This window comes from Anarrhichthys ocellatus, unplaced genomic scaffold (genome assembly GCF_004355925.1).
Source record: "Anarrhichthys ocellatus isolate YVR2014 unplaced genomic scaffold, GSC_Weel_1.0 scaffold110, whole genome shotgun sequence".
Lineage (NCBI taxonomy): Eukaryota > Metazoa > Chordata > Actinopteri > Perciformes > Anarhichadidae > Anarrhichthys > Anarrhichthys ocellatus.
In genome coordinates, this window is record NW_022280140.1 from 440,077 (window position 1) to 456,932 (window position 16,856).

The following is a 16,856-nucleotide window of genomic DNA, read 5'->3' on the forward strand; positions in this document are numbered from 1 at the left end:
TATATATATATATATATATACGCTAAACAGTGTGCTCATAATGCGCTGCTTATAGATATGTCCTGTAGATCTTAAGAGCTCACACTCGACACTGCACTCCTCTTGGATCCTCAGCAACACACCCGCCAATAGTGCAGTCGATCGGATGAACGCCGGTCGAGGGACACACATGCATGAAATAAGTATGCTTCAGGAGTCGACTTATGTTCTCACTTCATAGACTTGTTCTTTTCCTCCCACTCCTTAAGGGATCTATTTCATATTTACACAGCGGCAGCAGTGCATCCATCCATCTGTCAGAGGAGATTTAGGAGACAATCTGAAACACGTCATGGTTGGACGGAGGAGCAGGGCTCCCAAGGCCGTTTAATCTAAAGACCGCCGGGCAACCGGGCCGACAGTGACTCGATACTGTAACCTTGCATGGCTGTGTGTGTGGGTTCTTGTATTTGTGTGGTAGGTGGATGGGCTGTTAGGAAGGGGGGGTAGCAAGACCAGAGAGAGGTAGCAGGCAAAGGAAAGACATGAGGAAAGGTCAAAGGTGAAAGAAACAATCAAGTGAAGAAGAAGAAGTGGAGCGAGCGAGGAGGCACAACGATTGTCTCTGATGGAGGCGCCTCAGAAAAGCCTCCCAGCCGCTTAACTGGAGCTGGTTAGAGAGGAGAAGAGGAAAGAAGAGAGAAAATACAACCGGCAAGGCAGTAAGAAGTGTAAACAAGACAACTGTGATCACTGGACACCGGCCACAACGCTGGAATGTTCAACGGAATAGATTTGCTCCATTAAAGAAATCAAGAACAAATGAAAAACGGAAGCAAGGAGAAAAGAATTCTGGGAGCGATGCTGCCTTGGCAACAGCTTCTCTTCCTGGTGTCCGTATTCAAATAATATAGATTAAAAGAGATACAAGCCGACCTATTCTACTCAATTACTGACATGGGTTTGGTCAGAAGCATAATGCCTAAACACAGGCGCACACTATCGTCCTGATGTCCGCCAAAGATCTCTGAAGAACATTTTTGAAGCTTGGTTCTTTGGTTTACTGCTCGTCACCTAATGTTTAGGCTTCTGAGCTAGAATAGAATATTCATATTTGGGTGTCAGGCTGGAGAACCAAGACATCAGATGGGATGACAACCACCATGGCCACTGATATTGTCCTAGGTTTAGTCGAGTCAACAACAAATAAAAACATTTGGTCTTGTTATCTTCCATGTCGTATTTTGACCTCTTTGTCTTTAGAACATTTTGAAACTGGAGCTGTCAAAGTTTTGGGCGATGAAGGATTGTGTTTAATCATCATGAACAGACGTGATTTAATATTTTTGGATGCATGTAGGGCTGAGTGATAACTTTGATGTGTTGGCAGTTCTTCTCGTGTTTTAGTTGGTAGAGTTAAAAATATCTACTGAAAAAGAAGTTGTGGAAGATGTTTTTAGAAGGTATTGTGACATTTATTTTTATATTTTTAACACCCAGCCCTATGTGCAGCTAAATAAAAATATCAGAATTTGTTTTCATCATTTTGATTGATATTTCATTTTTGATAAAGTTGTTTTTGAATCCGTTTTTTCTCGACCCACAAAAACATTCATGAATTTGGTTTGATAACATTTGGAAAGAGACGCTTGATTTCGTTATTTAATCACCATTCCAGTTGGAAAAGGCGTATCCTCCTGTCCCATGACGAAATGCCAAACATTTTAATCAGAGTTCTGATTTTTGATGGTTACTTTTTATTTAGTTTTAATCTTGTTTTTGTTGTTGGAAAAAATGTTTCTTTCTTGAGTTTTTTTTATTTTTTATAAAACTGGATGAAAAAAAAAAGAAAAACTTAAGCAATGTGTTCCCATGTATCACTTTTCATATTCAAGACCAGGCAGCTTGTTAAAACGTTTTACCGTAAAGAATTGTGAAACCATCGACCACGCTGATCAGCTTTTACTTTTTTGTAGATAAATGGAGTGAACAACTAAACTCACATGAAGTGTAACTGTGTTCTCCTCAGCTTGTTCCGCTGCGTGTTAAAGGTCACCTGAGTAAAGTGTTAGTTAGACTGTAAAGGTTGGCCAGCAGCAGCAGGTTTTGTTTCTGCTTCACACTGAGCGACAACCTGTTTTGTCTGCAATGTTTGAGTCGGTATATCAATCAATCAATCAAACTTTATCTCAGACTCAGGGTTCAGATAAGACCTGTTCACCAGATATATGAACGGGACACAAAGTACATGCTGTCAGAGCCGTATTTTAAGACGAACCCCCTGTGGCAGCAACTATTTAAGGATAAAGACAAAGCACACATGTTCTCATATCAATGTAAATACATTAAGAGACAAAAGCAAAAGGTCACCATGACTAACTAAAACCTAAAGGTCCATAATGAGCGGAGTAGCAGCTGTGATAACTTCATTCTGTTATTCAGTCACATACTCTCCTGTCAGGCTCAGTTTTGGGAGCTGGAGACGTCCTCTGACTGTTAAATATTCAAGTCTTTTTGTCTCTCTCTTCTCTGACATGTATCTTTGCCACTGGGCAGTTCAGACACGTGTTAACAGAGGATTCTTTTTCGTGTCAAACATGTTAGCTGCCGATTGCTGCTGCAGGTTGAACTGTGCTTACTGGAATATATTTTGAGGTAGGCTGGCTGTGGCAGACCCCCCCCCCCCCCACACACACACACACACATGTAGAAAAAAGCAACGCCCTGATGGATACACTGCTTAGTCCTCAACCTTGGTTTAAATGTTGCATTACCATTTCATCATCAGTCCTGCTTCGTTTCACATTCAGTACAGTTTAAACTAATTTAATTATTCATTCACTCATTTTTTGGCAGAATAAAACTATTTCTATGTTTTAATTACTGGAAGATGAATAACTTTTATAGCCCGATGCACATTAAACAGCACTGTGACGTTTCCCATTCAGCATTACAGAGAAAATTATCTTCAACAGAACAGTCCTAGTTAAACATTAAACTTCTCCGTAATTAGCGATGAGGATTCTACCTCTGCCGGTCCTCTAACACCTCGATACACTCGGAGAATGAGAAACTGAGACAGGCGGAGACCCACTGCGACCCAGACAGACCTCAGAGCTGGAGAGCGAGGCGGGACACAAAGTCTAAGCCAGGATGATAACAAACACTCGGACTGTCAGGGGACCCAGCATAGAGGGACGTGACAGTTCAACAAGGGAGCAGAAGTAAAGACAGAGTGTTTGTGTTCGGAGGGATGGGCAGCTGCAGTAGCTGCTGTCACTCATAGTGGCAATTCAGAGATAAAAAGCCGCTGCAAACAAAAGAGTGCAGCAAAACCAAAAACTATTCTGCAGAACCTTTAATCTCACAGGAGCTGATGTGACTCGACATGAATCTAATCGGAACAGCAAAGGTGGCCGACAGCCACACTCAGCTCACTCTGCCCTGTATCTCTATCAGCTCCGCCCTGATTGGCTGCTAGAGCACGACACACTCCCGGGCTGGTCAGATGTCACGTAAAACGTATTGATGTCTTTCAAACTGTCTGCTGCTGTGATCACACTCGGAGTGTTTGGGATTAAAACCGGTATTAATGAGTCAAAAATAGTGGATTATCTCAAAAATATTGAAGGCCGTCTGTGGCCATCCAGAGCTCCACCAGAGCACCTCAAAAATCGATGTATAAATGTATGTGTTTTGTGTTTATGGAGCAGTTAGAATGTTAGCATAGTCTAGCAGTGATCAATAGGAACTGTATTCAGAAAACCAGCATTTTAAAAGTTGTTTGCCGAACGGCTTACGGGCAGACCTGAAAAAGCTTGAGTTCAGACTTTGTACAAGTCAGCATCATGACGAAGTTATTTCGGCATCCTTTTTATCAGTTAATCGCAATTGAATATCATGGAAGTCGTTTCATGTGGGGTTCATACAGCTGTAGTAAACCAGCCGCTGTGTAGCTTGTGAGTACAGCTCTGTGGAATTCACCCAGCGCCTCGAGATGATGTTACGAACCCAGACACACAAGCGTCCAACATATCTGGGACGTCCAACAAGATGTGCTAAGCAGTATTTTGGCCACAGTTAATGAAAAGTGGTTCGTTTTTACATGGAGTCCAGCCCGACCTCCTCTACAGCGCGTCATGTGTGACTGGAATAAACACAAACCGTCCTGTGGTCGAACTCGCTCGAGCAACACAAATGGTTTGTACAAACCAGTTGTGTTGCATCCAGTTTATCCTCAAAAATTGATAACAGCAACTGTGATTGAAGGACAGTGGCTTTGTTTAAAGCCCAAATAAACAGCACACACTCTCATATTCTCACATAGTCAGAGTAGGTATCAGTGAAGTATGATTGGTGTCAGCAGTGGTGACATTTAACACATGAAGACGTCTTCCTCTGGGTAAACCTCTCTGTACATCCTGTGCTCTGTGTACTTTTATGGCCATATTTGCAAGATACAGGTTACTGATGTTTCAATGATTAGATCAATGCCTCATGGAGCGATAAGACCAACATGTAGAACAAGATTCAATATCCCTATGCACTTGTCTTCCAGGTGTAAATTAGATTTAATAATATATGCACATGATATTTGCATAATAAACACTCCAGTTGCATGATATAGCAGTAATAAGAGCAGCGAGGCCATGTATGGAAATACTCTGGTGGTCAAATGTCCCATATGGAATATTAATGGAATCCATTCAAACCTCTTTATTGGAGAATAGCTCACTGTAATAACTCTCCATAATAGTATTGTCATGTTAATATGAATGTAGTGAGTGACATGTCGTACTCTACTGTGTCCTTGTCCTCTGCTGCTCTGGTTCTCACTAAAGAGAGCCACTAAACCTGCAGTCAGGGACACCGTGATGCAACTTCTCTCTTCAAAGGTGCAATGTGTAAGATGTATCCACGTGCTGGCCAGATCTAACATGTTGCACCTTTAAATAGTCTTCTAAATACACGAGCCGCCTCTTCTGTGTCACCGCTACTCTGTTGGCAAGCCAAATGAATAAGTAATGCTGTCACTTTACGTAGCAAACTGCTGCTGAAATGTCCTTGAGGAAGAGCACGTAAACCTCATTAACCCCAACCTTAACCCACCTGCTCCAGTGAATGGGCTCACTGCAACCTGCACCAGGCTGGGGTTGTCCACGGCAGCTCCCAGGTGGGGATCTTAGAGAGGGCATCATTTACAAAGATGATAATATGACTTCTGTTGACGTTCCCTGGTTAAATATAGGTATATAAATAGATGTACTGTTGTCCAAAGTGGATGTGTAGCTTGCTGGGACTCACTGAGAGAGCGCATGAATGTAGAATGAAACAGGAATAAAACAAGGCTGACAGCACTTTGAACACAACACGCAGCTGCTTTACACTCCTCGCCTGTCAGAGTCAAAGACAATAAATCAAACGGAATCTTCGGTGTTTGCGGTGCACCATGTAATTATTTACACACTTTCACTGCCAAGTCGTTTTTTGATTTAACCGCAGGGAGACGGACTGGATTAAATCCAGCAGTCATTGTACCGGGATGCAAAATAATAAACAGTCTCCACCTGTCGAGAGAACACGAGCAGACAAATATGCATGAAATCAATCCAGTGCTGGGACGCAGTTAAAAAACAACAAATCTTAAATCAAACTAATAATGCTAATTAAAAATGAGTATGAAACAAACAATTATTTACTGTTCGTCAAGGATTCACATGCAAGTAAAGTCATGATTTTGTTGCTGGTAAGATGACCTGTTGAATAAAAAGACAGCTTCTTCCCTCAGTAAATTCAGCTGCTGTCATCTTTGGTTGACCAAAAAGCCCAATCAAATCATTTAAATCACCTCCCGTGGGCTGAACAAATGCTACGAGGCGAAGAAGTTTGATGTTACACTCAAAGCAAACACACATATTACAGAAAATAAGTATTAAAATATAAAGCCACATGTAAATAGCTCATGAAGTTCATGTCAATTATGGAAAAATTACTGATGTCTCCATAATGTCAAATATAAAGCAGGTTACAGTACAGTAACTTCCCTCATACATTGAATCACACTCCTGGAGCATCTATGGGATCACCTACGAATGTCCACTTAATGCAATGTTTCATGCATGTATGCAGTTTCAAAATAAACTTCCGTCTTAAACACCTTAGTTAGGTTTAGGAGAAGATCCTGGTTATGTTTCACGGGAAAAATAAATCAACATTGACGAACAGCGGTGTCCTGGGTGAAAGTCCAGTGTTTTTGGACCCGCACATCCACCCCGTCCTCTTCCAGATGTGGAGTTTGTCGGCCTTCATAGTTCCTGGTTCATAAATACGTGGATTATATATGAATTGATTTGTCAGAAATAAACAATCTACAGAACATTACTTTTTGTAGGAAGAGCTAAGAACGGTGTGGAAGAACAGTCTGCTGCAGTTTGTTCTCACTGTACAAAGTTATTCATTTACTGTTTTGAGTGTCCGTGCAATCGAAGACAATTTGAAACTAAATAATCATCAAGAATTTAACAAAAATGGAACAACGTAATTGCAATTCCTGTTGCCAGTCACCTAGCAACAGGTGACCTCAACCAGAATGTGAGAAGCGTAATCGCCCTTCACAAGGAGCTCTTGAAGACCGGCCTCTCGCACCCTCAACGCACGCTCTGAATAAAAGACCTTTTCTCTTCTTTATTCTTCTTCACATTACTTGCGGTTTTCATATTGAGCTGTTCTTTTATTCATGTCCTTATGATTGCTGAAGACATCTCATTTTAGACTTTATTTTGTTTTATGAAAAACAATGGCCGACTTTTGTGAAGGGACGCATCAAATCAGAACTCAGCTGTACATACACCACTTATCTATATATACATGCATAATATACAAAAACCGGAACAGATATAGAAAAGGTGCTGTTTGTGCTGAGGGAGGAAGCGATGTGTTTTTTATCTGGAGTTCTCCTCCTGAGGTCAGTGAGTGTGTGTTTTACTGTGTATACCAGTCTGATCTATCACAGTGACACATCTAGTTTCCCACAGTTTAAAACATGTAATGTTGACAACGAGTTGAAAGGAAACCTGGTTGTTTAACAGGCGTCTTCTCATCAGCAGTAACTGAACAGGACTCAGACAGCAGGTCTCAGCTGTGTACCTCCCCTCTTCCTTTTGCTCTCCTCGGGAGAGGAACTCCCGTTTGGAGGGGAAATGATGGAGACCTACGTTTGATCGGATCCCAATGTGAACAAGATCCGATCTCTAAGCGTACGGACTTAGAAAATGAACGCGTCCTGGCCTGATGGGATTACAAAAGAAAAAAGTGTAACCACGTTTTTTGTGTGGATGATTTCATGACTTGTTTTTCTTTCTACCAAAATCTGATGAAAACCATTAGGCACTAAAACCAGAATAAAATGAAATGGTATGAACGAAGCCTGTGATGCTGTCCACTGCGACAAACCGAGGTGGAGATAAAACCTGCAGCCTCTCAGTCCTCACGGCTCTCAGTCTGACAGACGCGGCCTTAAAAGCATATTAACCCTGTCTGGCAGTGAGTTTAATGGATGAATCCCGAGCCTCTCCACCTGCTCCCCCACTGTACTTCTCTCTGTAGGGGAGCTTCCGCTAAAAGCCTCATTTGTAAACCGCGCTTGTTGCTCTTTGGTTTGTCAGCACGCAGCCTCTTCCTGGATGTAACACCGAGAGACGAGGGTGTTCATGAGTCGACCCGGCAGCTCAGCCCGTCTCTCAGTTTGATTAGCGCTACAGCTGTTGCTGCTGTTGTCGTCGGTGTCGGCAGCAAATCCCTCACTAATTTGGAAAATCACAGAAGTTTGCTGCTCGTTTGCTCAGCCGGCGGTTAGACTCGCACCCACATCCTTTAGATAGACGAGACGAGAAAAGACAGTCTCCTCCTGTCTTCACCCAGAGACATTTACCTCTGCTGTTTATGCTCATTATCTTTGTCATGCAGTAGTGAGCTGTCGGACCCCTCCAGGTTTGAGACATGTATTACCTTTTACTGAAGACAGTGTTGCAGCTTATATTGACTCTGGAAGCAGTGTGACCAACAGTCTGTACACAGTTTGTTTTCACAGTCATCATCTCTCAGCCTCATAGTGTTTTCCTTTCAGTCACATTGTGCATCTGCCAAGATATGCTGAACATGTTGTTTTTGCCAACCAAAGTGACGTGTAATTCATGACATGCCAGCTATTTTTCTTTCCCCATAATGCCTCAGTGAGTGAAATGGTCACGTAAAGTCCGCAGGGAACAAATACGCTCTTTCTGTTATTGTGTATTGTGAGCTTGTCTTTATTCAGCGCTCCAATGTCGAGGTGAAGCGTCAACCAATCATGTGTTTCTGTTTCACCCTGTTCTGTTGTAGCTAAAGAAAGGTGCTGTCAGCCAGTTCCCAGTGTATTTAACAGTATCAGTATGTCAACGAGCATTTTAAATGCTATACTTACCAATTCTGCAGCTGGCCACGCTTGGCCGTTTTGTTGCTTTTTTGACACTTAAAGTTTGCTGCCTTAAATCAATGTGCTCTAGTATACGTTGGACCAAATATCTGAAGTCTCTCTCGATAGGTTTCAGGGGTTACTCTACAAAACTGTACAACAGCACATCGGCTGCAAATTGAGACCAGTGAAAAAAAGCTAGGCGCTTGGCAACATATCATCATGCAGATGAAAACACAGTTTGACTTCTCTGAAAGTAACAATCTCCTGCTAGCAACATTAGCATCCTATCGTTACAGCACCACAGGGAGTCATGGAGTCGTAAATACCAAGCCGACCACCGTGGAACGTGCAACGCAACACCCTCCTTTTTCAGCAGTAGTGTGAATACGCTCAACCCTCATGGTATCACAGAAACACGTTTCCTGGTTGTGACACGTGTTAAAATCATGGAAAGAATGCTGATGGACAGTCAATGAGGATCATTTTGTCATTGTGAACACAACAATTAAACACATCCAGGTGAAAATGCAAAGGTCAGAGCTGATGTAGTGTAAACAGTGATAACAAATACTGATGATGTGTGAGAGGAGAAGTGGACGGGACTTCAAATCACAAGAAGAGTTTTCATTATTGTGAAGTTATGTTCTCCTGAACCTAACAGAGTGGTTTTGTTGCCTAAACATTAAAGAGTGTCCGTTTCTGTGGTTTGCGGTTGACAAAATAACTAAACCGAAGCATTCAAATTCAAACTCATCTCAAGTTACAACTTGGTTTTTTGTTTTACTGTACAAGCAGGACACGGTTTATTTGTCCAGCCGTGACAGACATTTGATAAAATTGTACTTTATAGATGACAGCCTAACTTCTGAGACCGTATCTGATATTTGCATATGTGTGTGTGTGTGTGTTGCAGAGCCCTACAGCCCGGCGGTGTGGGTGATGATGTTTGTGATGTGCCTGTCGGTGGTGGCTGTCACCGTCTTCATCTTTGAGTTCTTCAGCCCCGTGGGATACAATCGCAGCCTGCAGAGCGCCAAGAGTAAGAGACGCCAATCAACCCACTGCCACGGCATCATTTCACAGCATTATTACCAACTTGTCACTTCATCAGTTATGTAACCGGGGGGGGGGGCTGATTTGAGGAGGGCATTTGCTCAAATTATGCAAAACGTCCCGCTTTTATTCCCCACTGTCGAAACAATCACTCCACACCCACGCTTGTTTATTTATAATAAAAACAACAGCGACGGCGCGGTGGTGGTTTGATTTTTGACATTTTTACAGTACTTGTCAGTTCATCGTTTGTTCCAAACCGTTTACTGGCTGCGGCATTCATTTTTAATAATCATTCGGAAATGTTATTCATTACTTTATTGTAAACTGACACAAGTGGAATCATTCAGACCCGGAGTGACAGGTAGGTGTGTGTTGTCGCTTCTAGTGTCTTCTGTGCTAAAACACCTTTGCTTCTGTCCCTCTTCCTTCTGAAACACGCTCCATTCCTCGTTACCTAATGCTCTGATGCTATAAAACTTCCAACAACAGTATGTGGAAAGTGGTTGAAAAGTCCACTAACCAGCTGTTAGGAACTGAAGAAGCCCATACGCACCCTCACTGCTCTTCTTACCAGCAGAGATCTAGACTCACTGGATTCAGACGCTATAAGTTTGCCGTCGGCCGCCTATTCCAGCCGGCATTCTGAAAGGGCACCGTCGCTGCATCTTGTTCTTCACGCTGCCCAAGAAGATTGTGATTGGTTAAAAGAAATACAATACAATACAGACCTTTCTTCGGTGCAGATTAATGCCCATGATTTTGGAATGTTAACCAATTGGCTTGGTCTTGCATATTAACTGTACCATCGTTCTCATTATCTAACTTTAGATGTGACGCGACCTAGCTTAATATCCACCTGCTAGTTTCTCCTAAAATCCTGATTTCTATCTCTCAGAGTCAGGTGGATCCAAGTTCACCATCGGGAAGTCCGTCTGGCTGCTCTGGGCGCTGGTCTTCAACAACTCTGTGCCTGTGGAGAATCCCAGAGGAACCACCAGCAAGATCATGGTGAGTCACTCCACCTGACTCAGCGACTGGCTGAGCTGTTGATTGTCTGATCACGTGATTGTTTCATTTAAACACATCGCACAACATTGAACCACACCAGAGATTGATTCAAACAGAGCTAAACAGCTGTTGTATGTAAGCTAGATGTCTAATAACGACGCTGTTAATCAAATGTGAAATTATTAATTAAATACATTTTTGCAGAGACTCACCACATTACGGGCAATGTTCAATGGGCAGAATTAGTCGTTAATTAAGTATGTATGCAGTTTAAATTAAAATTGTATTGACAGGTAAAATGTTATACAACATCGCTACATCTACAAGTTTATCTTGACGTTAACATTTCTGGAGGTTTTCCCTCTCACACCACGTTCCAAGAGTCAAGATTTTTTAAATTAGCTCCGCCCCCTCGTCCTCTTGGCGCCCATGTAAACCAATGTGTCTGTTTCCACAGGACGAGCGGCAGCACAGTGCTGCATGACCGGCTCGCTATCTTCAGCCATAGTTTTGCCGTCTGGTCTATTATCGCCACGAGTCGTGAGCAAATCAAGCACACACACTTTAAATGGCGGCACGCTTATTTCATCATTTATCAGAATCAGATCATTTTTATAATTTATAGAAGAGTTTAAAAAACACGGTAGATTAACACAGATACTGTATTTATGAACACATTTGAGGTACTTGTACTTTGATTGTATGATTATTCACCTTTTATTTATTATTATTTATTTTACTTTATTATTATTATACTATATGTATATAGTATGATAATAATATATATATATATATGCGTGCCCCCATTTAAAAATGAAAATACATTTGTGGATTTTACGAGCCAGTGCAATCAGGTTGAGACAGGTTCATTCACTTGTTTCACAGCAGTGGTATTTTTAATACCTGCTGTTACTCTATGTTCCCACGACATGAAGAGAAAAATCAGTTCAAAGCTAGCCCCTCTGCAGAGCAAAGAGCCACAGGAGGCAAGGAACTCAGGGTGTCTTTTTTCTTCTGCTGTCACAAGTGCTTTCCACAACAACCCCAATCATCACAGGAGCTCATTAGCTGCTCAATGGGCTTTACAAAAGGGGGTCAGAGGAGAGGTTCTCAGCTATTTTTCTCTGGAAATGTTGTAGTCTTTAGTTAAACTGGTTTGCTTTACGCACCTTGTGGCAGGAGTCGGTTTGATGGGCTGCAATGTTTTTATTTTATACCACTTATAACTATCATTTCACACAGCCGCAACTAATCACAAGCAACACAAAAGATAAAAAGTCATCTTTAATTGAAAGCTTGTGCTCAAAATGACTTTCATTTAATTGTGAATTTCTCTTGCATAAGCCAGTTCAGGGTCATCACTGTCCATCCCAGCATGCTCTCTATCGATGAATGACAACCATGTATAATTGATGTCATACATTAAAGTCTAATAGGATCTACATCAGCCGAGGGCTCAAGAACCTCACCAGGAAGTCATTGTACGTGAGGAGTCCATCCTTCAACCCCCCTGTTAGGACGAATCCTCCATCTGAAGCGTCCTCCAGCAAAACACTTAATTCCCATCCACTAAGATTAGTTCTTTTTAAATTACGCCTCTGTTGCCAGAGCGGAGACTGTGCATTGTTCATTGTGTTCATTAAGAAAATTATGCAAATTAACTTTTGGCATAAACACAGAGCACTGTGGAAGCAAACAGCCCCGTTCATCACCGACTGCAAGTGCAAAGTTAGAGCGGGAACTAATCCACGTCTCTCATCCTGGCTGAATGTCAACAGTGCAGCATCTTGCAGGAATAAAAGCCAACACTTCTGTACATCTCAAAGTCTTCACACCAACTCCTTAAATGACCATTCAAAGGATCGTTTTTATGTGCTACAGTAATTTGGGTCAACTGGTGTTATCAAGTAGTGGGAATTGTACTTAAATCTGTTACTTAAGAGGCAATACTACCGTGAAAATACTCCATTGTAGGTAAATGTCCTGTTCTAGAAACTTTACTTTGGTGCAGGTGTGTTATCTGCAAAGCTTTTGTAGCAAAATACCAAGTAACTACAGCTGTTAGGTAACAGTATCAAATTGCATAAAAGGTAAATGCTCATACAGAGTACCTCAAATGTGTACTTAAATAAAGTATCTGTGTTAATTCACTGTGTTTTTCATTATTCATGTATATGACTGTGCCGGACATAATAAGATATAATGTCAGGCTCCAGAAAGAGATTTCCAACTTGTCACTTTATCATTATGATAACTTTAAGTTCAAGTAAGAAAAGGACACTTTCTTTTCTCGGAGGCTCAAGAGTCATGCTGATAAATACTACTCAACCCTCCAGGCAAGACACCGCACCAGCTGCGGGTTCAGCAATGAAATGCCAAGAAGAGAAAAAAAAGTGTCACTGAAATCTTAAAATACTTCCACACCTGTCAGACTGAGCCCTCCTTGGTCGTCCTCCTCCAGGTGCTGGTGTGGGCCTTCTTCGCTGTCATCTTCCTGGCCTCCTACACTGCCAACCTGGCTGCCTTCATGATCCAGGAGGAATACATCGACACGGTGTCAGGGCTGTCGGATAAGAAGGTATACCGTCTGGGAGGGATGGGGTTAATGGATGGATGTGCGTACGATACGTGAATACTGTACGTTTACATAACCTGAAGTTAGTTTCTAAAAGTAAACAAACAGGTGAGAGAGAGCGAGAACGGAAAATTTCATCATCCTACAAATGTGGTTTTGTTTCTCGTCTATGTCCACAACAGGTGGGCAACTTCAGAATAGCTTGAGTTAACAGAAAGAAGTGAAATACTCCCTCTTCTTCACTTTCTCAGTGCAGTTTCAGCAGAACCCACACAATCCTGCTACTCTGACACTTTAAAACATCATCTCTTTCATCAGTCTCCCCCCTCAGCTGCTCGGGAAAGTGTGGCAGAGAGGCCGTTCCTTCAAAGTGAAGACGTCGACTCTTTGCAGAAGTTCACCCTGCTCCTCCTCCACCTCTTCCCACCTACCTCTCTTTAACTTCCTTCTACGGCTTTACTCTTTCTCGTCTTCTTCTCGTGCGTAGTTCCAGCAGCCAACGGAGCAGTACCCGCCGCTGCGTTTCGGAACGGTGCCGAACGGCAGCACAGAGGAGAACATCCGCTCCAACTACCCCAACATGCACCAGTACATGATCCGGAACAACCAGAAGGGTGTGGAGGAGGCCATTGAAAACCTCAAGTCTGGGTAAATATCCCACGAAATGTTTTCGTATGTCGTCCTCGTAATCTTGAACGAGGACGTAGAAAGAATGCAAAAGCCCACACAGGGCGGACGGGAGGGGAGGTGGATGGGTCCAACAGACGGCGATCTTTTAACCAGGAGACATTGAGAAGTCAATGTTGATGTTTTTGTCACGTGACTTGCGTACTTCTGCAACGGCACTTCTGTGGTTATTTTACCCCAAACTATCATCCTTTCAGAGACCAAACTAAGTAGTTGTGTTGCCTAAACCTAACTGAGTTTTCTGTGATGAAGGAAGGTTATTTTAACAAAGTTTGAATGAATGTAACAAGCGGAAATTGACACATTTTGCTGGCTATCGGAGGAAAATGCACAACAAATGAGGAGCAACTTTTCGCAGGATATCATACGAACCGATGTAAGAGGATGCGTTTGACTAGTTGAGATGAGTTGGAAAGTTCTGTGATTTTGGAACCAACCGTCTATCCCGACCTCCTCCCTACGCTCACTTTATTACGCTTTGACTTTGACGCGCTGTCGTATTTGATGAGTTGGGGGTGAAAACAGAAATACAGTCCTTTCCAATCAGGATGGGGGTTACTGTGGCTAAGTGGATAGCAGGGCGGTCTTTCAATCAGAGGGTCGGCGGTTCGAGCTCCGGCTCCGCTAGTCGCATGCCGATTGTGTCCTAGAGCAAGACACTTAACCCCAAAATTGCTCCCGTAGCTGTGCCTACGGTGTAGAAATGTGATAGACTCTGAATTGTAAGTCGCTTTGGATAAAAGTGTCTGCTAAAAGACTGTAATGTAATGTAAGGATGGCAAACAGCAGAATGGAGTTACAAGGAGACACTGAGTCTTGTTACCAATAATAACCTTCTACTGTTGAACTCTTTTCCTGCTTCATTCCTGCTGTAATCCACAAGTCAAAGCTGCACATCTGTTGCAACACCTCTTACTTTAAACAGAAACCACCCATCCTCTGCTTTTGTAGATAGATATATTTTTGTATTGTTAACACGAGGCTGCCGTCCCCGCCTCGTTTCAAATACAGGACCCGTTTGTCTTTCTTAACCTGTTAGCTTGTTGCTCTTCCTCGCCTCAGGAGCCCCAACTGGCTGTTGTAACCTGTGCAACCCCATCAGGATCACGGCTCCCAAACGAGGCGCGAGAAGTGGGGAGAAAAAAAAGAACTTTTAAATAATACATGCTCGCAGCAACCGCAGTGCAGGGGGGAAATCCCGCCGTCTCAGCACTGCCTGCCGCTCAGGCGCCTCTTGTCTTCAACGAGGGAAGTTTATTATCTGCCTGGGGGGGCCCGCAAAGTACACTTGCCATAAAATATACACATGCTCATCTTGTTTGGAGGTGGGAGGGAGGGGGAGGAGGCGGCGGGGGAGTGATGCTACCAGATGCAGATGAGGGTTCAAATGTTTAACGAGACAAGCAAACACACACTTTGAGACAAGCAGCGTCCGCAGTCCTTAGCAGATTTGACGTACCGTGTTATTAAAACTCCCATGATGCATTCCTTTTCATCATCCATACTCGTACGCCTTGTCTCTCTTACATCATCATCTGGCTCTGTCTGTCTCTCCCTTCAGTCTTTTTACCATCTCTCTCATGATTCACCGTTTATCTGTCTCCTCTCTCTGCCTCACTCCCCGACGTTATTTACGGAGGAAACGTTATTTACGGAGGAAGCATTTGAACAGTGCATCCCGTCAAAGCAAAGCGGCATGACAATTCCTGTATGACATCACTCCTCCATCTCTGTCTCGTCTTTCTTCCTCCTCTTCTGACTCCCTCTTTGTCCCCCTTATCCCATTTTCTGCCTTTTTCCAACTCCCTTGATTACTCCTTTTGCTTCTGCTTTTCGCTTCCTTTCCTCCTCCCTCCCTCCCTCCCTTTTCTTGTCACCCACCTCCCTCATATCTCCCCTTGCCTTCATCTCTGTACTATCTCCCATCCTCCAGTGCAGTCATCTCCTCCTCCTCCTCCTCCTCCTCCTCCTCCTCCTCCTCCTCCTCCTCCTCCATTTTCTGGAAGACTTGGGTAGTACTGTGCAGCTTCCCAAGTGTGAATATAAATCAATGTGAAGTCGAAGAGCAGGTGAAGTTACAAATCCATCATCAGATGCTGTGATATCCATCATCAGTCTGAGCCGAGCTGTTACATTAAATCCATTATTACATGAAGTGTTTCAGCTCTCTTGTATTGTGCATCCAATTTTCCTCATCAATGCGTTTTCTGCCTTTTCTTCAGTGAGGGATGTGAGAGTAGTTTCTTATTTTTTAATTAGTTAGTTAATTGGTTTCGTCTAAAGAATGTCAGAAAATAGCAGAATATGTTCAAATCATTATTTATTATTTATTTATATTAAAGGTCCCCATTATATAGAAAGATAGATTTGTATTATTTTGTTATTTTTATAAAGCAGATCGAGGTGCTGTATAAAACTGTGAATGTTCAAAGGCTCAATCAGAGAAATGCACACAGACAGTATTCAGAGGCTTCTGTGAGGTTGTGACGTCACAAACTATTCAGTCACGAGTAGAAGTGGAGCTTATGTTTGTGTAGCTGACACACAGTGAGTCCTAGTGAGATCAAAGGATTTGTGTTATTTGTATGAGAAAAAAGTTAACATTAAAGCCCAATTATTTTTGCACCGCAGACCGGTTTAATATACTGATATTCTTGCGTAGCGGCCGTTTGGGTGGGGGAACGCTGGAAAAGTGTTGTGTGGTTCGTTACCTCAAAGCTTCATTCTTAACATTCCAGTGATTGTTATTAGTAACGTTGGCTGAATGTCCATAAAGCAACTTTTTCGTGCGGGCGCTCCGAGGGCTTCAGGTTGCAAATCTCTGAACTTTTTAGAAAGGCGCTGCACCTCACAGCCAGTGTTTTTCTGCCATGAAGAAATGATATGTATTTTTTAAAGGTATGTGCAATAGTCCACCTTCCATGTTCTCTCTGTCGCTCTGGCTCTCTCAAACAGAGACACACAGCAAGCGCTACAGTCCGTCCTCGTCTCTGTAATTGTCTCAGTCTTCAGGCCAAATTCATTTCAAAAAAAGATCTGAAATTCACAACATGTATTTTGTTTGCTGCCGCGGCGCACACAAAGGGGGTGGGGGGG

At 42.7% G+C, this 16,856-nt stretch overlaps 1 protein-coding gene across 1 annotated transcript in view; it reads left to right on the forward strand.

The window, feature by feature from the left end:
• Positions 1 to 16,856, forward strand: part of grin2da (glutamate receptor, ionotropic, N-methyl D-aspartate 2D, a) — a 177,988-nt gene that overhangs the window by 139,188 nt on the left and 21,944 nt on the right. The window contains exons 11-14 of the mRNA XM_031876479.1: positions 9,348 to 9,473; positions 10,386 to 10,498; positions 12,960 to 13,076; positions 13,561 to 13,721. Of these exons, the coding sequence (XP_031732339.1) occupies positions 9,348 to 9,473; positions 10,386 to 10,498; positions 12,960 to 13,076; positions 13,561 to 13,721 (517 nt within the window). The remainder of the gene's footprint in view (positions 1 to 9,347; positions 9,474 to 10,385; positions 10,499 to 12,959; positions 13,077 to 13,560; positions 13,722 to 16,856) is intronic.